This window comes from Dendropsophus ebraccatus, chromosome 1, assembly GCF_027789765.1.
Source record: "Dendropsophus ebraccatus isolate aDenEbr1 chromosome 1, aDenEbr1.pat, whole genome shotgun sequence".
In the NCBI taxonomy this organism is placed as follows: domain Eukaryota; kingdom Metazoa; phylum Chordata; class Amphibia; order Anura; family Hylidae; genus Dendropsophus; species Dendropsophus ebraccatus.
In genome coordinates, this window is record NC_091454.1 from 122,787,071 (window position 1) to 122,811,386 (window position 24,316).

Sequence of the window (24,316 nt, forward strand, 5' to 3'; positions counted from 1 at the left end):
ACCAAACTCCGAATACCAAGCATTTCTAAATAAAAAAATAATTATCCTTTTATTCACAAGCAATTGAATAGTTTTTCAGGTTTGTGTGAGTCTTGAAGTTTCATTCCTACCTGTGTTCATGTGGAGTCATTGAATTCCATGACTGGCACGAATAGCCACTCTTTGTTGTATTGCGAAAACCCTTGTAATTACTGCCTTTTCCGTTGATACAGTCACGGACATAATCTGTATTGTTAAGAATGCACAATTAATAGTTGTGAATGTTGTTATCCAGTAAGTTCAAATGACTGTTCAAACGGTATTTATCCTCCAGTGAGGGGCTTATTACACAACCCGACATTCCCAAAAAGGCAGTGCCGATCTGCTAGACTGGTGCTCGCCTTTAGAGCCTATTACTTGACTCGATTATTGCACATCATTAGCGATGTCAATGCAGCTTTTGCTTTGCTGTAAAATAATAAAGCTATTACTTACCTGATCACGTCCCCGGTGGCCTCCAGCCTTGCCTGTGGGATTCCATGATCTCTATAGCTGCAGCTCTCACTTCTTGTCCCATATCTTAAGTGACAGGCCATTCAGCTAATCACTGGCCACAGTGCTGTCCTGTCTCAGCCAGTGATTGGCTGGAGGACACTGGGGGATGTGATCAGGTAAGAACAGCCATTGGTTTTTAAACTTGCCAAAAGACAACAATCAGCTGAGGATTGGCTCTTTGGCTGATCACTGTCTGATAAGGCTGATTATCGCTATGTGTAATAGGGCTCTACGCATAGTACTTACACAATGTTAACAGAAAATTAGCATATTCCTGGTAATAGGGGATCATGGAGGATAAGTGACCAACTATGACTTCTTTCAACCGCTGGCCATGACTATTTTGTTGCTACCATAGTGATACAATTATTTCAGCTGGCCATACAAATTTGATAACTGTCTATCAAGCACTAGTTCACCCTTATGTAACCAACCTTAGATACATGGGTTTGTTATAGGCTCTTTCAATCCATAACATAACATTTATAGAACAACCAGGATTGGACAACCTTTTTTTTAATTGGTCTCCTTTCATAGTATGAGTTTCCACACAAAATTAAGCTATTTCAACAAGTAAAAAATAAACCATATTTCACATTTTTTATTTGCATTTGCTCCCCTGAAACCTTATAACTAAACACTGTAAAATAGAAGACTCACATAAGCATTTCTATGAATTATCAATTTTACGAATTATAATGTAACTATTAAAGAGGTAATCCAATCTTCTAAAAACCAAGCTGCTTTCTAATGGAAACAGTTTGAGGCTATGTTTACACATCGCCCGTTATTTTGACGTTGTGGATAATGTTGAGCGGACTTGCCGAGCTATTCAGGTTCACTCAACAGTAGTTGTGGGAATAAAGCCTGAGAGTGATTTTACAGCTCAGTTTCATTGATGTGAATGGAGCTGAACTGTAATACCACACACAACCTAGGGACAATTGTGGTGCTGTTTTTGCAAGGAAGTAGCTGTGTTTTTGTAATTTTAGATAACAGCTTTAAGGCTATGTTCCCACAAGATTTTTCTTCAGCCATATTTTGTGCGTCTTTTTGAACGTTCCTCATGTTGAACTGGAAGTGAGGCCGTATTATGCATAAGATGGCCATAATATGGCCAAAAAAAGATGCCGTGTGAAAATAGCCTAATGTGTTAATATTTTTTTTAATGCACAGCTTTATAGATGAACTCTATTCATTCATTTTGAGTGCATTATGTTGGAAATAAAATTACCCAAAAAGCAAACACCATAAATGCAAGTACACATACATCTGAAATAAACAGCCTTTACTAAAGCTCTTTTGTTTAAAGTATTTCATAAGAATAAATGTTACCTTTCTTTTCATAAAGATCAAATGCATGATCTAGTTTCTTCTTTATTCCTGTTGACAGGCTATTGAAAGAAAACCAGTGGCATCTCTTTATGTTTTTATCAAAAGCAAACGCCCTGGAGAGAATAATGCATTTATTAGCATTAAACATAGATTTCTGTTAATACCACTTTTGCAAACTACAGTCTTTGTGCTTCAATCAAATAGGTTGGCAGTAAAGAAAGAATGTAGACTGACTCATTACATTGTTAACTGTATAGGCGCATTGGTATATCAAAGACTTTGACTGTGTTTGATGCACCAGCATTCATCATAATTATGCAGCAAAAATGTAGTGTTTAGCCCTTCACAGTACAATCATATTGAGTATATCAAATTTAGTGAAATGGCTTGCATGCTTCTACCTATAGCACAGGACTGTCATGACATGCATCATAGAGTAACTCATAGGAATTCAAGAGAGAATACAGTATGTCTGGGTGATTATGTTCTTAGGTTTCTGTCCTAATTTCACTTAAGATTAATCTTTCACACTACACAAATTACAAGGTTCTGAAACACTGACAGCAGTTCAAAGACTAGTAATATGGGACCTAATACTTCTGAATATTACAGTGTTCATTTCAAAGATCCCCAGAAACGTATTATAGCAAATTTTAATTGCCGTGTTACCTTGCAGTATTATACTTATACAAGGAATATAAACCATACACTTAAATGGATTGCAATACACCTATTCTACATTTTCTTATTCACTCACATTTTCCAAATGTAACAACATGAAATGGCTATGACTACAGTTTTCCCAGGAGATTGTAACCAACCTAGAGCCCACCTTGTTCTGCACAAGACTGCAGATCTATTTTGGGAAAGCTGGTTAAAAAGCTTATTTGAAAATCAATGGTAGCGTAAGAAATGATTGTTGAACAGAGTATATGCCACATTAGCCAACATCTGCTATTATGGATGGGACATATAAGGCAGAAAGCTGGAAAATATAAGTGTAAGGATCTGAGTCACTTTGACAATTACTAGAAGGCTAGACTACTTTCCAATAGTGGTCTATTACAACACAACTGCAGAACTACCCAATGATGTGTGGGGAGTGAAGGCTATGTTGTCAGAACTGTTACTACAGCCTATAGTGCTAATAATGCTAATGTTAGCTATGATAAAAAGGTGTCAGGACAAATTCTGTACATCATAGCTTGTATATATGGAATTCTGCTGAGCAACCGGTCATAGTACCCATTCTGACCTCTGTCTACTGCAGAAAATGTTTACAATGGGCACTTAAAAATGATACTTTGACATGTGCCATTGTGGCAGACCTAATGCTCCCCCTTTACTAATAGTAGGGGGCGTCTTGCAGCAGGATTGTGCCACACTGCAAAAAATGTTCAGGAATTATTTGAGAAACATTACAAAGAGTTGGCGTCTAAAAATTCAACATATTTCAACCCTGCTAAGCATCTGAGGGATGTCCTAGAAAAACAAGTCGTAAAGAAACAGGCCCTAGTAAAAAACCTCTCTAAAAAGAAAGATAGCAACATTCAGAATTTGAAAGTGTAATAGGTGCCAGCAAAATACTGTAAACCTTTATCCAGGGTCATTTGAACCATTACTGAATACAACAAATACTTTTTACATTTACCAGACAATTCATGGAGTGTTTGTAGCCAAGCCTACATGTGTTTAGCAGATGAACAGAAAGCATGAAGAAATACTGGCATATCCCAAGTAACACATTGAGCTGAGAAGTTCCCACACAACGGAGGGTGAGGTATAATTCAATATCAAATAGTATTTGTGTAAGTAGTCTACTTACTTGCAAGCAAAGGCGAGCCCTTTATTCCGACTGCATCTTTTAGCACAATTCTCTGTGGTGTTTAAAAATTTTGTTTTCATCTTAAGCTCCTTGTTGTTTCTTATTAAAGTGGTGTCTGAAGTCTTTGTATAATCATGTAGGCTATTGCGTTTTCTTATTCTGCCCTCTGTGGAGGAAAATAAATTATTGTGTTAGTATCAATTCAAAATTAATCTGTTACTAATATTTATAATTTGTAAATGTGACCTGTTGATTATATAACTTCATTAAATTCACAAAGTATTACAACGAAATCCTTTGATATACGGTACGTTTATTAGGGAATTAAAGCCCTCCCATTCAAAAACATTGAAGGCAGGATTCGAGTCCATGTGGGAAGTTTCCACACTGGATCTCTGTGCCGACTCCGTAGTTCCGTGGTCTTATTCTAAAAGTTAGAGTAACCAAAGACATAGCTGCCAGAGATACTTTTTATAGTACACCAGATCAGTAGCAATGCTAGTAGGGTTATTCAAGTTTTTCTAAGGCTATGTTCACATGTTTTTTATTTTATTATTTATGTTATTTTGTTATTTGGCCATCAGTGCAATAACAGCTGCTGGTACATTATTCTAGTTTGGGCGGACCAATTGCCCTTTGGGTTTGTTTTTAATTGAAAAGTCCACTGAATTTAAAGGAGAAGTCTGACTCCCAGAGCTGTGCGACTCGGGAGTCATGGCCGCTGGAGAGGATGATGGCAGAGGGATGCTCAGTGTCCCTCCAGTGCCCTGTGTCCCTCAGTGTCCCCCTGCCATCATCCTCTCACATCCTGCCACAGCCCGCACAGCTCTGTGAGTCGGGTCGTGACATCACCATTTTATCAGCATTTCCCATAATAAGTGTATATCGGTGAATTGAATAACTTTTGAGAAGCACTACAATAATTTAATAAAAATTTTCGCTGGACTTCGCCTTTAATAGTAAAAATGGAGAAAGAATGGTGAAAGAACGGTGTGTGAACAACTACAAAATAACATCCACTGCTTGCGAAAGACATCTGAAAATAATTGACATGAACATTATTTTGACGTGCACGCAGATACCGGACGTCATTTTATACACTGTGTGCATTGGACGTCCGTCAATATATTGATTTCAATGTCAACACAACACAATACAATATTGATTGCACGTCAACAACAGATGAAATAGAAAAAGCAGACGCCTTCTCTTTTTGACGTTGTGTGAACATAGCCTAATACTGTATGTCTAATTTAGTGATTCTAACTGCAAAAAAGAAAGGGATTAACTTAATTAACAATACCAAAAAATTACATTAGTACAAAAAAAAAGTCTTAATGGGATATTCCAGATAAATCAGTGGGGGGTACAACCTCTGTACCCCCTGCCGATCTCTATATCAGGCTTCTGTATTATCAATAGAGCTGCAGGAACGGCATGTGATCAGCGGCTCTGTTCATTTCAATGGAGCAACAAAAAGAGCAGAGTACACAGGAAGACCGCTGTAATCATCTCTTTCCATCGGCTCCATAGGAATGAATAGAGCCACTGGTCAAGTGCCGTATCCGCGTCTCTATTCATGATACATAAGAAGAAGGGGGCACAGATGTCAGACCCCCCTCAATATCCTACTTTTTTCCTATCCTGTGGATAGGGACAACATTATTTTTTCCTGAAATACTTATTTAATTTGGCTTCTTTCACAAAAAAAAATGTCAGGTCTTGGAATGTGGCATAACATGTCTCTATTTTTCAACAGTACTTAAGTATAAAAACTGTATAAATATGTTGTTAATATAATAATACAAATTCAGTAACTATGCAATAGTAGTTGCAGTTTTTCTTGTTGGCATTATCATTAAAAGATTTAATAAAAGCTGACAATAAAAAAATACAATTCAGCATACAAAAAACATGCATTCAAATAGCCTTTTTTAGAGAAATAATGATAGCTCTTAGAAAGTATCAGTGAAAGAAGACAGTCTTAAAGACTTAAATATTTTAAAATGTCAATGCAACAGAGAACTCATATAATAATAGAAATTAGTAAGTGGTTTAGATATCATGCTGAACATACTGCTGTATAGGGCAATGTCCCCCGTGGGATTCTTTAAAGTCTGACCACATTGATATGATTGATTGACGCTGCAGGAAGCATTGGAGAGCAACAGAAAAAGAAGTGGTCCAGCAATTCACTTTCATTACTATTTTGTACACCCCTCTCTCTCTCTCTCTCTCTCTCTCTCTCTCTCCTTTTAACTAAATAATAGTGATGAGCGAATAGTGAGATATTAGAATATTCGATATTCGTAAGAATATCCCGCGAATATTCGATCCCATTAAAGTCTATGGGAACAAGTATTCGATTAGTGAAAAATCATGTATTTGACCATTTGGAGGTTGAAACCGGAAGCTGGGGGATTTAAACGCTTATCGAATATTTATCGAATATATCTATTCGATCGAACAGTATTCGCTCATCACTACTGAATAATAAAAAATTTTCATATTTTGACAGACTCTTTAGATCTCTTAGGTATTTCAGATGCAATTTATTATGAACATACAAAGATGTCCATAGCTTAGATGTTACATAACTTAGTTAATATCTCCAATTTATAACTACAGGCAGGCTAAAAAAATACATTTAAGGGTACAAACCCACTTGGCGGGTCTGCAGCGAGTCTCCTTGCTGCGTTTTTGCAGTGAGACTCGCTGCAGATCCTGGCCCTATACTTTCATTAGCAGAGAAACTCGCAGCAGGGATGTACATCCCTGCTGCGATTTTGTCTGCAGCCCTCCCCATTAACCCCCTAGCCGCCGGACATTATACATTACCGGGTTCCCGTTCCTGCTTGCTTCGGGGCTCCCGGTGTCTTCACGGCCCGCCCGGCCAATCAGTGCGCTGCGGCAGGGCAGCGCACTGATTGGCCGGGCAGAACGTGCCGGGAGCCGCCGAAGTAAGCAGGAGTGGGGACCTGGTAATGTATATCCTGCCCGCCCCCCCTGCAGCCCCGATCGCCCCCGGCCGCATGATCGCCCCCCGTACCCCCGGCTGCATGATCTCCCCCCGCACCCCCGGCCATACGATCGTCCTCCGCAGCCCCCTGCAGCCCCGATCACCCCCCGCAGCCTCCGGCCGCACAATCGCCCCCCGCAGCCCCCGGCCGCACGATCGCCCCCCGCATCGTGCGGCCGGGGGCTGTGGGGGGCGATCTTACGGCCGGGGGCTGCGGGGGGCGATTGTGCGGCTGGGGGCTGCGGGGGGCGATTGTACAGCTGGGGGGTGCGATCATGCGGCCGGGGGGTGCGGGGGGCGATCGTGCGGCCGGGGGGTGCGGGGGGCAATCATGCGGCCGGGGGCTGGGGGCGATCGGGGCTGCAGGGGGGGCGGGCAGGATATACATTACCAGGTCCCCGATCCTGCTTGCTTCGGCGGTTCCCAGCACGTCCCGCCCGGCCAATCAGTGCGCTGCCCCACGACAGCGCACTGATTGGCCGGGCGGTCCGTGAAGACACCGGGAGCCCCGAAGCAAGCAGGAACGGGGACCCAGTAATGTATAATGTCCGGCGGCTAGGGGCTTAATGGGGCGGGCTGCAGACAAAATCGGAGCAGGGATGTACATCCCTGCTGCGAGTTTCTCTGCTAATGAAAGTATAGGGCTGGGATCTGCAGCGAGTCTCGCTGCAAAAACGCAGCAAGGAGACTCGCTGCAGACCCGCCAAGTGGGTTTGTAGCCTAAAGCTTAATTTTTTGCCACATGCAGGTGAAAATTGTGATAAATTTTTCAGGCGGGGAGGACATGCATACAATGCTATACTTCCCAAATGGCGAGCGTGGTGCAAAACTTAACCCCTTAAAGACAGAGCCAGACAGAGTAAAAAATTCAAACCATTGTCAACAAATATATGTCACCTAAAACCGCTCCATTCCCAGGCTTATAGCGCTTTTATCCTTTGATCTATGGGGCTGTGTGAGGTCTCTTTTTTTTGGCCATGATGTTTACTTTCTATTGGTACCTTGATTGCGCATATACGACTTTTTGATCGCTTTTTATTACAATTTTTCTGGATTTGATGCGACCAAAAATGCGCAATTTTGCACTTTGAGATTTTTTTGCGCTGACGCCATTTACCGTGCGAGATCAGGAATGTGATTAATTAATAGTTCGGGCGATTACGCAAGCGGAGATAGCAAACATATTTGTTTATTTATTTACTTTTATTTATAACCTGGGAAAAGGGGGTGATTCTGACTTTTATTAGGGGAAGGGGCTTTTTATTGACAACAACACTTTTTTTTTTACTTTTACACTTATACTAGAAGCCCCCTAGGGGGACTTCTAGTATAAGTGCTTTAATCTCTCATAGAGATCTCTCTGCAGAGATCCATGAGATAGGCACTCGTTTACTTCCGGCTGCTGCAGCCGGAAATAAACGAGTGCCGAGTCGGGTACGGCGCCATCTTGGAGCAGTCCCCGGCCGGCTTCAGACAAGGAGATCGCTCCTTTAGGATAACGTCCCGGGGGAGCGATCTCTGCTACTAGACACCAGGGATAAGCTGAATCCGGTAATCGGATGCAGCTGTCATGTTTGACAGCTGCATCTGATTACTGTTTTAGCGGCCACGGTGATCGGACCGTGCCCGCTAATACCTGCGGTCCCGGGCTACAAGCGGCACCCGGGACAGCCGCGGTTCAGAGCGGGGTCGCCGCGCGGCCCTGCTTTGAACGTCCTTACCGCCAATAGGGCGTAAATATACGCCCTTTGTCGTTAAGGGGTTAAATAAGTTGCATAAGGGGGCCTTGTGCAAAAAAGTCAGCCAGAGTATCCCTTTAAAAGGTGGTTGTAGACAAGCTTTACAGAGAATCTTTCTGATCAAATATAGAAACATTCTGCACCTGGAAAAATATAAGTCTTGCATTATGTAACATTGCTCTCATCATTAACATTTACTGTGTTCCTATTGTTTGAAGAATATAAGTGAACATTGGCTAACATTTTCTCTTGTTCCAACCCAATTAGGATGTCATTATTAGTGAGATTGTTTACAAAGGCTCTAAAGCAGTACCTATTTCTTTGGAGTAGAGAATAACATAACACACTCTCCTACAAAAAAGAGAATAAATGACAATGTAAATAACTTGTTCAGCAGACAGCAGATCATAGCATGCTAATCTCATTGATATGGATCCATATGAGGAGCTCATAGTAAAAGTAATTTATTGAAAATTAGTCTGGATACTTTTTTCTGAATGATAGATATCTTGGGGCTCAATAGTGCAGCCAGGTGGTAAGAAAAGCAAGTTGAATGCTTGGCTTCATAGCTAGGTATAACCAGTAGGGACAGGGAGATTGTGCTTCCGCCGTATAGATCTCTAGTAAGACCACATGGGGAATACTGTGTCTAGTTCTGGAAACCTCACCCACAAAAGACATTGATTTGGATCAAATGTGGCTACAAAAATGGTCGAAGCATTAAGTTTTCTGGACCATGGGAACCTGTAAATAGAAGACAGCGATTAACTTTAATAAGAGGGTTTATAGGTATGGTCTGTGACTTGTACAGGGAAGGGGCAGGGGAGAGCTGTGATGTAGTTACACAAATCCTTACTTCATAAGGTTGAATAAAGACAAAAGCTTATCAAATTCAACCCATAACCTTACTGTGTTGATCAAGAGAAATCCAAGAAAACCTCTTATGATGCAGATACAAAGTGTCCCATACTACAGGAAAAATGACTTCCTGTCTCCAAATACAACAATCAGAATAAATCCATGGATCTTATTTCCAGAAACATAGTACCCATAACCTGTTATATATGATGATAGTGAAAAATGTAAAGGATGTCCCCTTGTCATGGTTACAGTCCTAGGTATAAAGAATTAGAAAGCTTTCTGTACTGCCCATTCCTATATTTGTACATTGTGATCAAACACCTTTATTTCAAGCTAAAGTAAACCATGTTTTATAACCGGTCATTGAAATGCATTCCATCCAACATTCTTCAGTCCAGTCACATCCTTCATATATGCAGGTGCCCCAAATTGTACACAATATTCCAAGCATGACATTGGCATTGCCTACTGTGAATGATTAATTCTGTGCCATCCACAGATAGGTGTTACCTTTCATTGTACTCTAATAGAGAACAAAGTGCAATATGCATCTTTAAGAGCTGGGGATAGAAACATCACAAAGCAGAACAAAAAGAAAAGACAAGAACAAACAAGTAAAACTGGATGTTATAAGTAAAGCTATGGTGCTGTACATTTTTGCCATTTTGATAAAGCATAGTCAACATGTCATCCAACCCTTAAGGGGCATTGACTGATATTCAATACAAACTGCTATTCTCTCCAATAAAAAAAAAGAAAGAAAAAGATTAAACCACACAGCCATAGGGAGGTTAATTATGTATGGTGTGAATGTTAAGCATGCTGAATAAGAGCACCAACCTGTTTCTGTAACTCTCACAGAGTATTATGGCAAGGCAGTACATGCTCAAGCACCATTCCATACAAGCACCTTCAAAATGTGTTTGGAGGTAGAGTTTTTTTTATTTTTATAATGTTGTACATTATAGAGATCGTTGGAGACCCAGCAGTCAGAACTTAAAGGGGTTGGCCACTTTATAGTAAAATAGGTCAGTACAAAGTATTAGTAAGTGTGCTCAATGTATGTACTGACTGCAGCTCCCTGTGTACCTCATAGATCTAAAATCAGACTCCCCTTCACCAGGCTGGGCTGCCCTGCTCTGTTTTGTTTCTGTCCATAAAATGGCGGACATGGAGGAGCATGTGACCATGCCCTGTCCACTCTGTTCTCCATAGACATATATAGACTCAGTGGTGGACACTGGGGGGGGCGTGACCTGGTCACATGCTCCTCCATGTCGGTCATCTTATGGACCAAAACACCACAGAGCAGGGCAGCACAGCATGGAAGAGGGGAGTCTGATATTAGCTCTATGAGGTACACAGGGAGCTGCTGTAAGTATATACAGTGAGTACACTTACTAAGGCTATGTTCACACTACGTATATTTAAGGCTGTATATTTGAGGCTGTATAGCAACCAAAACCAGGAGTGGATTAAAAACACAGAAAGGCTATGTTCACATAATGTTGTAATTGAGTGGATGGCCGCCATTTAATAGCAAATATTTGCTGTTATTTTAAAACAACGGCTGTTATATTGAAATAATGGCCGTTATTTACTGTTATATGGCGGCCATCCACTCAATTACACCATTGTGTGAAAAGAGCCTTTCTGTGTTTTCAATCCACTCCTGGTTTTGGTTGCTATGAGGACCTGACATGAGGACCAAATACAGCCTCAAATATACTGTGTGTGAACCCAGCCTAATACTGTACACTGAGCAATTTTACTATAAAGTGGCCAACCCCTTTAACTAATCCAATAGTAATTATCTACGTATCACTGCAAGATCAGGGCAAATAAGTAAAAATTACAAAGTTACAATGATAGTTGTACAGTGTGTATATTTTCCTTTCAGTTTCAGCCTGCTTTTAGCTTGAGTACATTAGAACTCACTGCACAGCTGTAATATTTCATGCTGTAGAAAAGATATGGCAAGTGATGGGGACATGTACTGATATCTAATATCATTTGCACTTACCAGAAGACCCATTACAGATTTTTTCTAGTTCAGAGATCACCTATCAAAACATTTTCCAAAAGTCATTACTGTCTTTTCAGTTTCCTTGAAATGTTTAAAATTACCCAAAACAAAAACAGTCTCTGCTCAGAGTAATCTCTTGAATTCCAGTTACTCTGTGGTCAGCTTTTCACTTGCTGTGATGACTGTCTATATTGATTACCAAGATTTAGATGGTAAAGGATGTTTTACATAAATGGATATATTATCTTACGTAAATAAAGAAAATATGACAAATGTGGGATTTACTATAAAAGCTATATACTTGTCTCCTGGGCTGACCTTATTTTTTTCTCGTTGCTTTTGTTTGTTTGCTGCATTTTATTTCATGAAATCTCAGCAAAGAACAAAATGCCAGTATTTATATAGTCAGAATTACATATGGAAGAACTATGATGGGGAAACAGTATCTCAACTTTACTGATAAATAATAAATTACATTTAAACAGTATTTTGCTCAAGCATATACTTTTAAGTGCTGAATATGCAATTCTTGTGTTGTTAGATTATATTGTTTTAGTCTGTAGAAATAAAATAAATAGAAAACAGGGAGGAGGGAAGCACAACTGGAGTTTCTTCCCCTTTTAGCCTCTTTGTGGCAAAAGCCCAGCAGTAACATCATACAAGCAAGAACTTCACTGTAGAGGGAAATGGGCCATTTCCAAAGCCAGGCACTGTATGTAATGTTTATTTATCAAGTTAAGATCATTACGCAGACCTAGGTTGGGTTTTCACTTACCCGGCGATCCAGCAGCGTTTCCCTTTGGTGCAGTAGAAAATGCTGGAGGAAAACGCTTCTTTAAACTGATCCCATTGATTTCAATGGGACAGTTCGAAGTATGCTGCAAGTTAATAGTGCCGCTGTATCGCTGGACAGGCCATATGTCAGAACATGTCTTTCAGCGTTCTGACATATGGCCTATCCAGTGATCTGAAGCCGCATCCATTAAAGTCTATGAAGTGCCAGAGGCCTCGCCGTGTACAGAAGCATATGTTATGCATTATCCGGCTTTTGCATCCAGCGTTTCAAGAAGAGAAGTGGTGGTGGCAGATCAATACCCTACAGCAAATGGTTCCCTAAAGTTTTCCTCCTATTGTAGATGTTCCTCTGTCACCCTCTAGTACCCTGAGCTGTCACCCTGTAGTACCTGGCCCCCTGTATGTTGTACCCCTAAAGTAGCTGCCTGTCCCAGCAGTCACCTGTCCCGGTGCCTGCACAGAGCTGTGTCCTTCTCCTGCACCGCACTGGCTGTCTTCTGAACTCCCTACCAGCTTTGTCACGACCCAGCTTAGCCAGTCAGTGACTGGTGCGGAACACCGCTGACTGGGATAAATCCCACCAGTCTGTGATGTGGAACTTGGATCAAGACGTGTCTGGAATCGGGGAGAAAATGATAGCCGTTTGGGTCCGGTAGATCTGTGATATGGCACAGCATGGGCACTGGAAGTAATAAGCACAGTGTCTTTTTTTCCTCCATCTTTGCCCGTAATAATTTTTTACCCCCCCGCCGGATTTCTCCTTTAATGTTATGTCAGGTGCTGGAAGAAGCAGGTGTACCATGAAACAGCTGTCACCCTGTGATGTGTCTTTGTATCTGTGGTCATCTACATGCATTAAAGTGAAGTTTATTAAACATGCCAATATTAGAGATGAGCAAATCGCTGATGTAAACTATGCAAAGCAATTTGTTTGATCTGTGCTCCGCTCCTCAAGCCACCAGCCTTTTAGTGCTGCAACATAGATGGCTTGTTAGAATTCTGCAATAGGTGCCCATTGCTTCACATGTCAGTAGCAGGGTGTATGAGGCAAGTCAGTTTACTCATAGTGTGATCTGTATCCTGGTACATTCGGTAACCAGCCCGAGACACACGCTAAACCTTCAGATGGGAAAAATTAACAATAAAAAAGTAACAGAAACATTGTAATCATGACCAAACAATAATGCAACCAAGCCAATAAACTAACACAAATGATTCATTCATTGTCATCCTTTTCCAGTGAGCTTCTTCTTGCTACCGCAATGACTTGACATTTATTTTCCAGAAGTGTATTACAAATCAATTGCTATTACATGCTCCTTGCTGGCAAAGCTGACATGATTTCCTCTCTCTTTGGCAAAAACAATTATTTATTTAAAAGGATAAGCCATCAGCTAATAGACTTTTCTAACAGCTCACAGTTCACCGCTGCATGATCTTTATGTCCTGGATGATGCATGCTCTGCTGAAAAGTACTGCTTTGGTCAATTTCCTGTATTTATTTCAAAACTTTTAGGGCTGAATACAAATTATTATATTTTGCTACTGATTTGATGTGACCACAAAGTATAATACTGAAAATCATAATTTCCTTTTATTATGCACTGTAGGACACCATTTGCATTATTTTGGCTTGACAATCGTTCAACAAAGTTAAAAATGTTGGAACATATATTACAGTTCTTCCATCTATGGATAAATATTCCCATGAGATAACTAACATATTGATATGTATTAAATCATACAGTTTCTTTCACTGTTAAGCTATGTTCACGCTATGTGAAAGACCGGCCACTCCGTGACCCGGCCGCAGAGATCTGATGCAGGCACATCAGCGTGCGCCCGCATCAGAACTCCCCATAGCACAAAATGAAGCAAGCGGCCAGAGCCGCTCGCTTCATTGTGTGAACTGACAGGTCATAGCAATGGATGCTGTTAAACAGCTGGCCGCTGGGCTGCACTCGGCCCGTTCCTGCAGCCGATACCTCTATGGCTGCAGGAACATTCTTTTTTCACAATTGATTTGCGGCACCGTTGGGTGTGCCCGCAAATCAATTAGCCATTCACTTCAATGCAATGTACAGCTACCGCTGTACATTGCATTTTGTGAACAGCTGATGTTTCCGGATGATGATTAGTGAACATCATCGGGAAATAACAGGCACATTATTCTAACAATCTTATTCTAAAGATCGGGCGTTAGCATAACGATGTATGAACACAACGGGCGGCATTGCATTGACTTCAATGCAATGCCGCCCCTGCGGTAAAGAATGGACCCTGATGCCATTGCAATCAGCGTCTGTTCTTTACTAAAATAAAATGATGTGTGAACATAGCCTTAGAATGTAGGCAAAACAGTTAGAAAATTTAATTGAAAGTATTATTATATCCTACCCATGATATAATTGATAGTCTTTAATGACAGATGATCTGTTTGTTTTAACATAAATGCCCAGGCAATTAGTTGTTACCTAATGGGGATGTTGCTAGAAAGCTATACATTTTTTTTGCAGAAGATGGCAATATAATACAAAGGACAAGAAGATCAAAGCAGGAGCTAATGACACTCCATGGTTTGAGTCATTGCTCATATAGAAATTTCATTGAAAATTCATTGATGCTCTATCCACAAGACAGCTGAAACCAAAACAATCAGCTACACTGTACCAATATTGTAGCAAACGCCCTAATCTTCCCACCCCCACCTCCAGGACAGGATGGTTCTCACAGCAAGGGGACAGCTAAGTGTTCCTGCATTCTCTATGGGGGGGTGAGCCTCAGCTAAACTGCTCTGACCGCAGCTTATATCTCCAAGAACAAAGCAACTGGGCTGTGATTTCCCAACTTTATGAACCCTATCTCCACCTACATGATCGGCATAGTTGGGGCAATAGTACAGATCTTTCATTGTGGTCCACGAGCTAAAATTACTCCTGAATTACTAAAATCACATTAACCGTAATAGTTTAAAGCTTTTACAGCAAGATGAAGTGGAATATTTCCATATTTTAAAGATACTATTCACCTTCACTAAATCTACCAATATTTATAAATATCAATCGGTATGATTTAGTCAGCCCTTAGGGCCTATGTAATCCAGTAAGAAGTGTTCAGGCAATATTCCCATAATAAAGTTTCAATATATCATTTAGTAGCAGGCCACAGTAGTTGTTAATGTTTTTTTTAGTCTCCAAATTTTATGTTTATTTGTTTCAGAAGGATTGGGAACAACATCTTACATTTTCTTTCACAAAGTCATAGAGTGTTAAAGTGTTATTTTACTTTAAAAAACCTTTTCATATAAAATTTCATATATCCAGGAGATATCCAGGAGTTTGTGGCTGTACCTTTCTGTCCCTAATTTGCCTTTCAATCCGACTTGTTGCAGGTGATAGTCTCCTTAAACTTATAAAGGAGCTAATCTATGGCAATGACTAGCATAAAGAAGTGAAAGAGAGAGTAAAGTGCACAGATGTGTGCTTCTCTTTATTATTTATAGAGATTATGGGGGTCTAAGCCCTCAAACCCCTTCCGATCGAAACTTTTGACATGTCTGCATCGCTCCCCAACTGATCAAATCTTTTGACATGTCTGTGTTTGGCACATGTTTCTTGATATGTTTGGCTCTCTTCCTTATATTGCGGAAGGCAGGGCCGCATCTGGCGGGGTACCCTGTGTGGTGTTGTGGCAGCTCTGTGGGTATAGGTTCACTTGGGCACTTGTCACGGTAACCTGGAGTGGTGTTTAACCCAGTCCCAGTCCAATAGCTTAACCGGGATAATGTTTGTTTACTTAAAGTCTTCAGTGCAATACATTACCACTTTGGTAACTGCAGGTGCAGGTAAAAGGTAGTAGAGGTAGCTTGTATTTAAGTGATATAGAGGAGCGTTGTGAGGACCCTGTCCAATGTCGCTGTGTACTCTGCTGGGATAGCAAGTGAAAAATATAAGAAGAAGATACTAGTACTCATGTATAGATAGCTTTGATCTGACCGTTTTATGCCCTACAGTGTCCTGTGGGGGTAGTATGAGGTCCCTGGTCCTTGAGCTAGGCTGAGCAGACTTTCCGAGGCTTCTCAGACTAGCCATGCGTCACAGCAGAATACATAGGTTTAATTTGCAACTTTGTCCTGCTGAAGTCAGTCAGGTATGCTGCCCTGTGTAGTTTAGACTGTATCCCTGGTATGGACAAGGTGATCCTCAGAGGACATCCTTCCTCCTGAGGGGTTTTAGCACTGCATGATAGAAAAGGGTCCTGGCCTGAGCCAGGCCCTGGCTTCACTGCAGCAGGAAGTGTCTCTGTCTGTGTCTTGCTCTCTCACTGACTGAGCTAGAGAACTCCTCCCACCAGGAACAAACCTCCTTTTATAGGGGCGAACTAAACCTCCTTGTGACTGGTGGGGCTGTGTGCTCGAGAAAAAGGAAACATGATAGGGAAGAAAAGAGAGGGAAAGAAGACATGCACCTGTGACAGGATAAAACATGCCATGTGACAAAACAATTAACCCATTGCTTCCTTGAACTCCATATGAAGAATACAACAGCGACACCTAGTGGGAAAAACTAAGAGTAAAACTCTCCTTCATCCCACAGTGATAACCTGACCTGTGATTGCCCAGGTGCATAGGAAACTTAGTGGCACACCTGTGCTGGCACTACAATACCACTTTTTGTCTTGATTACTTTACTCCAATAGTTTGCGCTAAAGGAATCATGCATGCCAAAAAATAGCACATTTTATAACTTTCTTTTTTAAAACATTTTTAAAACTGCATTTTGCATTGTAATACAAGCCAAATATGAAATGAATATGCTCATTCCTTCAGAGCCCACAACCAGATTAGGACATGTTCCCCAACACCAGAAGGCAACGTTAGGACACAATGAGTTAAAAAATGATATTCTTACTGCATCCATTTCCCCCAGCAGATCGTAAAGGCAGTCATTACTACTGTAGTTCAAATAATATCTGCTGACTTTTAGGATAACAACGAATATCTAATAAAATTTCAGGCATTAAGAACTTTAAATAAAATCAGCCTTTTATCATCACTTTCTTAAAAAAAAACATGATACATTCAATTTAAATAGGTACATGATCCGGTTTGCTTATTCATTTCAAAGGACATGTGACATTAGTAAGAACTGTGTAGCCTAAAATACATAAGAATATAGAATCCTGCACCTATAAAAGGGAATGTGTCATCAGAAAATGACTTATTGTTTAAATAATAACTTATTCTTTAAATAATGTTTGGTGCCATTTTTTCTGATTTTCCATCTTTCTATGTTATAAAATAATCCTCATATCTTGCAGTTTTCATTCTCACCACTGGGGCTAAAACTAAGATGAGACTTCCTGTTGTGTCTGTAGTGATAAGAGGAGTCTGCTGTAAAGTGAACTGTACAGCATTACAGCATCATGTGACACCAGTAGGTAGATAACCTCAAGACAAGACAATAGCTGCTCCCTGTGGAATGACCTTTTTTAAAGGTCACAGAGCGCGTTCAATGATGTTTTACATTCATCTCAAGGAGACAGAGACTGTCTATTGTCATCTATGTCCATGAGACTTGCTGTAACGCATGTCACTAAACAGCCGAGTCAATGTGGACGCCCCCATAACAATGTATAAATAGTAAAGTAAATAAAAATTAAAGGTAGAAAATAGAAACAGATTAGAATAAAGGAACACGTTTTAGTATATGATTCTAATCAGTAAAAGAAAGTTTAGAAGATACATTCCCTTTAAAGTTTCATACATTATGTTTCTAAGGAGACTGAGTTTATTGTGTGTTTTATCCATTAGTTATCTAACTCAATAAACCCACTTTGTTCAAGGGTAGCCCTTAGAATTGAAAGATAGGCAAGTAGGAAAACTTTAATGGTGGGGATTATTAATACATAATTTTGTTGATGAAGATGACAATATAATATTTTGGCAGTAGCAAAAATACAGAAATCTTTGTTATGTATAACCACATATTGGATAAATGCCTATGCATGAATAAATATGTGCTCTCATTATTTAATTGAATTAGCAAGCGATCTAATTCTTTAGGGAATGTTCTGTTCTTAAAGCTTCAAGCCATATTTCTGAAACCTCAAAATGTTATAAATAGCGCTACTGACATTCATATGTTCCGCAGATAACAACATACAACTGCACTAAGCCTAGGCCACTGGCCTTATGCCAACTTCTGCTCCACCAAGTCAAAGACACAAGCAGCTATGTGCATGGCTTTTCCTCATTGCACAAGCTTAGACACATTCACAGGTCGTAATGTGGGGATGCATGCTCTGCACAAATGAGGACCATATAAATGATCAGTTTGGACATTTCCACACTGTTGTATTTACAAGAGAACAATCCAATTTACATGTCACGGACTGTTACTCCCAGACATGACTACTACTCTGTCTATATAAATACACACTCCAGCTCAGATTATCCTCTAAAGATATTTTACCACATGAATTACAACTGAGCATAGTTGAAACAGTCACATAAATACATGACCCTCTCCATACCTTCATACCCCACAATAATATGAGTTGCCCTAGCCAAATCAGCTGTTAATAAATCAAAGCCTACTTGGTTGCCTAATAATATGTTACAAAATGTACTGTTTTGTCATGTTCAGTACATGTTAAACTTATGTCACACACATTTCCTCAGACTGATGGCAATCGTTACATCCCACAAACACTACTGGTATTTATTATGTCCAGCGAGTCATAATGTGTGTCTTTCTTGTATAAACATCTGGTTACATGCTATACCACCAAACATCCTTGCCTGAACGGCCACACAGTAGAGAGAGTCAAGACATTATCTATTGCATAGTATAGCAATTGATTTTATTTATGTCTGTTCCTCATATAGTGCTGTAGTGCTATATGTGCGTCACGGTCACCATTCACACCAGTCCCTGTCCCCAGTCTAATTCCCTTAGTTCAAACACACATGCAATCATGGGGAGAACATACTTCACACATATGTTGTTCTTCAAACCTAAGACCACACTGCTGCAAAGCAACAATGCACTGATCTACTGCACAGAAACTACTGGTACGTCTACAATACATAGTACAGTATTCCATCCAAGTATCCCATCGAATCATACTTGAAGCCTCAAATGATGACAAATATGTAACTAAATTAGAACACCGTGATATTTACAAACATTTTATCAGCTACAGTGTTTAATAAAGGCCTGTTATGTTTATATGGATTTTTGTATTCACCATAATCATGTTACTATGGTTGTCCCTATCTGTTAAGGCATTACTTAAGGCATTTGTTAATGCATTGCTGCGTTGGAGTATAGACATTAGATGCATATCATAAGGATCTCTCTCTCTCTCTCTGTATTTATACGACACTAGTTTTTTCATTTTTGCATGTAAGCTATATACACAAGAGCATTAAAGACCACTGAATGGCTATTATTATTATTATTATTATCATCATCATCATCATCATCATTATTACTACTACTACATAAAAACTCTCATACATTTATGCGGGAGGTAGTCATACTGCTATTATGCTATTAACTAGTCAGATATATTGCATTAAAATCTAGTTCTGAACAGCAAGGACTGAAATAAATACCCTACTAGCTGCATCTGTTTACAGCCATGCAAATTCTGTGGCAAATATTGAAAATACTGTAATACATAATATCTGCAAATATCTCCTAATGTAAATTAGTAGTTAAATAGAAGCTTCAAGTCTGAGTCCTTTCTCACAGCAGATTCTCTTTTAAAGACAACAACTGGAGGAAAATGACATGAGTTTGCATGTATTATTTGCAATTCACCTCCTCATTGCCAGATAAAAATTAGGAATACTCTCTAGTTTTACAATGAATTCAAACAGGAGGTGGATGGAGATTCATTAGTTATTGCTGAGCTGAAGAATGCCTCTGTTACATAACTATGCTTTTAACCCTTTTATTCCCAAAGCACAGAGCGCTTGATCACTACACTCCAATTAAATACAATAAGACTTTCATTCCCTGACTAATGTGGGAAGAGCAGCATGCATGAGTATTACTTTTATAGTCATCACACACTAGTGATTTGAAAATAGCCTCCAGATAGGTATTTCAAACATGCATGAGGCTTAGTAACTTGACACATTTTTCACTTTGGTTGCAAAACTGGAACTATTTACAGAAAAAAGTTCTTTTTTTTTTTTAAATTAAATAATAATTCTATTGAGACCATGCAAGAATTCAGTGATATAAATCTGATGCAGTTCATTTGCACTAGTTCACCCAGTTAGTAAGTGACCTCTGTTTATTACAGGTCAGTAAGGTATCAATCTTCCCTCTTCCCTTGATCTGCCACCATGATACACATCAGATTTATTATGGGAAAGAATATTCCAGCCACAGGCAAATTTTCTGTCTGATTAATTTTTTACAACTTTTTTTTCCATGTTTGATCTGGCTTTATATAAAAAAAAACATAACATTTTGGTATTGGGGAACATTTTTTTTTTTTACCCAGGGCTTAGTTTTTCAATAAAATATTCAAATTGCCTTAATCTCTATACAAAATAAAAAATATTTAAAGAAAATCAGGAAAATGTGTGTAAATTATAGTAATGCTAACTTAATATTAACAATCGATGCAAACCACCAGAAGATATATATATATATATATATATATATATATATATATAAATATATTATATGAATTAAAGAAAAAAAAAGCTGTATGAAATGATAATATTGATACTAATACACATAATGATACACAATAAAGATTAAAACAGCCCATAATGTGGATTACTGGATAATATATGGTAATGTATGCATTCTGTTTATCAACAATACAGCAAAACAGAAAATAACCAAAAAATGTGTAACTACCACAATGCAGCAATATGGTTCAGAGCATGTTAATATATCTAATGCTTGCAAAATGGAAACAATAGAAAACAGCTGCACTCACCTGTACATAAGATGAGTAGAGAAAGAAGTAGGAGTTTTTCTGCCCACATGTTGATCCTGGCAGATGTCACAGGGATGTTGACTGACTGCAGAGCACCATTCAGTAAAGAGATGTGCTTCTCAGCAGCTTCTCTTAGTACTCTGGCTGTAGTTGAGTGACTCCTCCTCTCCTTTCCTTTGCAATACTAGGAATGGTTTTCTTTGCTGAGCAATGGTAAAAGTTCTCAGTTGCTTGTAGGTTACAATGTCAGTTGTTATAGGGATTTGCATGTAACAGATACATCAGATATTTGCTTAGTAGTAGCATCCCCTAAAGGCAGCTCCACTGGTACTGCGGGGCTTTATGTGTCCCAGAGGAAGAGGCAAAGCAGTCTTATCTGAAATCTGATCATTAAGATTTAACTTCAGAAGACGTTCATTCAGATAAGTTTTTTTTTCAGTCTGTCCCCACCCACTGAACATTAAAGCAAGTTCTCAGAATTCACTACTGAATGACACAAGCCTTCAGTCATTGAAACACATTCTTCACTGCCTGTGTGACTGTACAAGTTATGTGTGACAAGTTATGTGTAAATGTTATGCATTTTTTTTAACTAAGGTGTGGAAAATTGCTGTATGTCAGATCAAACCTGGAAGGTGGAACTATATGAACGTCATTTCGAAACTTTACTATTTTACATATCTTCACACACTGCTAACATATTAACAATAAAATGGGAACAGATCATCATACAATTTCATAATTCTTTCAGTTAGACTTACCTGTAATTCAGTATAATAGGATCTTCAAGGGTGTAAATAAGTCTCCTTTTTCTCCAGCAAAATTACAACTTTTTCATGGGTTGTATCTTGTATTGCAACTCAGACTCAGCCCCAGTCTGGAGGAAAAGCTGTAAAACCAGTTACATCCTATAGGCAATTCTTTATGGTAAGATTAAATAAATAAATAGTTTTCCTAACATTCTAAAGAGTGCTTTACAGCCATTAAATATATTCACATAAAACCAGATAAAAGTGCAGAGCCCCAGTTACTTATTAGTTAGAGGGGTACTCTGGGGACATATAATATGTCAGGGGGAAAAAAAAAATATTTTATAGTGTAATTACCTATATTTAAAGTAAAGTGTGCCTGTCGTTATAACTTTTAAAATCTAAATCAACAGTAGATGTGATATAAAGCGAGTTTGCAATTTACATTAATGCTTTAAAACAAAGATTTTCATATTTGAAATCAAGGTCCAGTCTCCTTAGGGCAGCTTTTTAGTTTTGTGCTTGTTGAAAAAAAAAGAGACCAAAAGCAGGAGTAGTGTCACGGCTCAAATCAAAGTACTGAGAGTCACGGCTCAATCAAATGACTGCCTTCTCTATGCACAGATAGGAGAATAAAAGCGTTTTTCTTCATTCTGAAAGCACAGCTGGATATATGAACGGTACGATGTGTCTCCAGTCTCCCTGACCTAACAGCTATCTAACAGTGTAGTAAATTAAAACAATGTGAGTTGCAGCTAACAGATTTATTTTAATAAAAGAGCCATCCATGAAACCTAATACCTGACGTTTATGTTCATACATAATGTAATACAGTGGATTTCATGCTGCGAGTTTCGTAGCAAAATTCACTGTGATACTGAGTCCCATTAAAGAGACTCTGTACCCACAATCTGACCTCCCCAAACCACTTGTACCATCGGATAGCTGCTTTTAATTCAAGATCTGTCCTGGGGTCCGTTCGGCAGGTGATGCAGTTATTGTCCTAAAAAGCAACTTTTAAACTTGCAGCCCATGCCAAATGGGAGTATCAGTGCCCTAACTTTCCACCACCCCTCTGTCCCTCCTCCCCACCCTCCTCATCATTAGGAATGCTCCAGGCAGATTTCCTCCTATTCCCCACCTGTGTCAGCCTGGCGCATGGGCTGGATCGTTAAGCACCTGTGCAATGTTCAGCATGGAGAAAATGTTCCAGTGGCATTCCTAATGATGAAGAGGGTGGGGAGGAGGGACGGAGGGGTGGTGCAAAGTTAGGGCACAGATACTCACGTTTGGCACGGGCTGCAAGTTAAAAGCAGCTATCCGAAAATACAAGTGGTTTGGGGGGATCAGATTGTGGGTACAGAGTCGCTTTAAAGTCTATGGCCCTCCATAGTTTAGTGAAATGCCTTGTAAAATGCTGTGATACTGCTATAGGGGGAAAAAAAGCAGCCATGCTTACCTGTTCGTGCTCCCTGATGCCCTCCTGCTCAATTCCCGGTCTTTGCTCACTGACAGCCCACTCAGCCAATCACTGGCTGTGGGGAGACAGCTTAGTGATTGGCTGAGCGGGCTGTTAGTGAGCAAGGACCAGGAACAGTGCTGGAGGGAATTGGGAGGGAGCTCAGAAGGTAAAGATGATTGATTTATTGTTTTCTTTTTTTTTAATTTTAACTATAGCAGCAGCACAACATTTTAGGTTTTATAAAGCTTTGTCACAACATTATGGAGTGCCATAGACTGTAATGGTACTCAGTATAGCAGTAAATTTCGCAGCAAATCTGATGCAATATGCTACAGGTGAAGATGTCCTTAAAGAGATTAGATTTTTTCTTTAGTATGACTCAAACAACACTAAAAAAAACTAGTACCCTGTTTAGATTTGTAGTTGGTGCTTGCACAAAGATTTTTGTTATCTGGCTGTCTTACCCATTTTAGGCATATATACTATATTTTAATCTGCATTGATTTATCATAAAACATACTGTACAATATTTACTGTCCCAGATTGTCTTACATAGCACATTATAGCATGTCGTGTCATATACCAACACCTCTAGACAATCACTGGTGATAAATTGAATATCGTAATAGTGATCACATGACTTGCCTTTTATGTCATTATTTCAACAGGTGTCTTGCTTGAAGGCTTAAGGAGCATTGTATATTTGTAGTTAGACTTGTTCCAGAGTCAAATGTTCAGAACGTGAGGTGGACTCTTATGTCTTGGATATTTCTTTTGACAACCATATTATTTAACTTTATAGCCATGTTGCTTTATATATGGACTTTTTTTCCTTATTTTATTCATAGAAACATTCCAGAGATTTTTTTTTTTTCCTGGACCACTTAACTTGTGCTGTCTAGACAGACTTTTGGACCACTTCACCACACTCCAGAATGTGATTGACACATTTCTATAGCTTAGATTTTATGTGATTCCAAAAATAGATTTTTTTTCCTGTA

At 39.4% G+C, this 24,316-nt stretch overlaps 1 protein-coding gene across 2 annotated transcripts in view; it reads right to left on the reverse strand.

Annotated features, from left to right (window-relative positions):
• The window catches only part of HGF (hepatocyte growth factor), a 92,952-nt gene extending 71,687 nt beyond the window's left edge, over positions 1 to 21,265 (reverse strand). For both annotated transcript variants that reach the window (XM_069978300.1, XM_069978291.1), the window contains exons 1-4: positions 21,105 to 21,265; positions 3,695 to 3,860; positions 1,870 to 1,982; positions 111 to 225 (exon numbers count right to left, since the gene is read on the reverse strand). In XM_069978300.1, coding sequence (XP_069834401.1) covers positions 111 to 225; positions 1,870 to 1,982; positions 3,695 to 3,860; positions 21,105 to 21,153 — 443 coding nt within the window. In that variant the 5' untranslated portion in view covers positions 21,154 to 21,265. The remainder of the gene's footprint in view (positions 1 to 110; positions 226 to 1,869; positions 1,983 to 3,694; positions 3,861 to 21,104) is intronic.
• Positions 21,266 to 24,316: the final 3,051 nt, after the last annotated feature.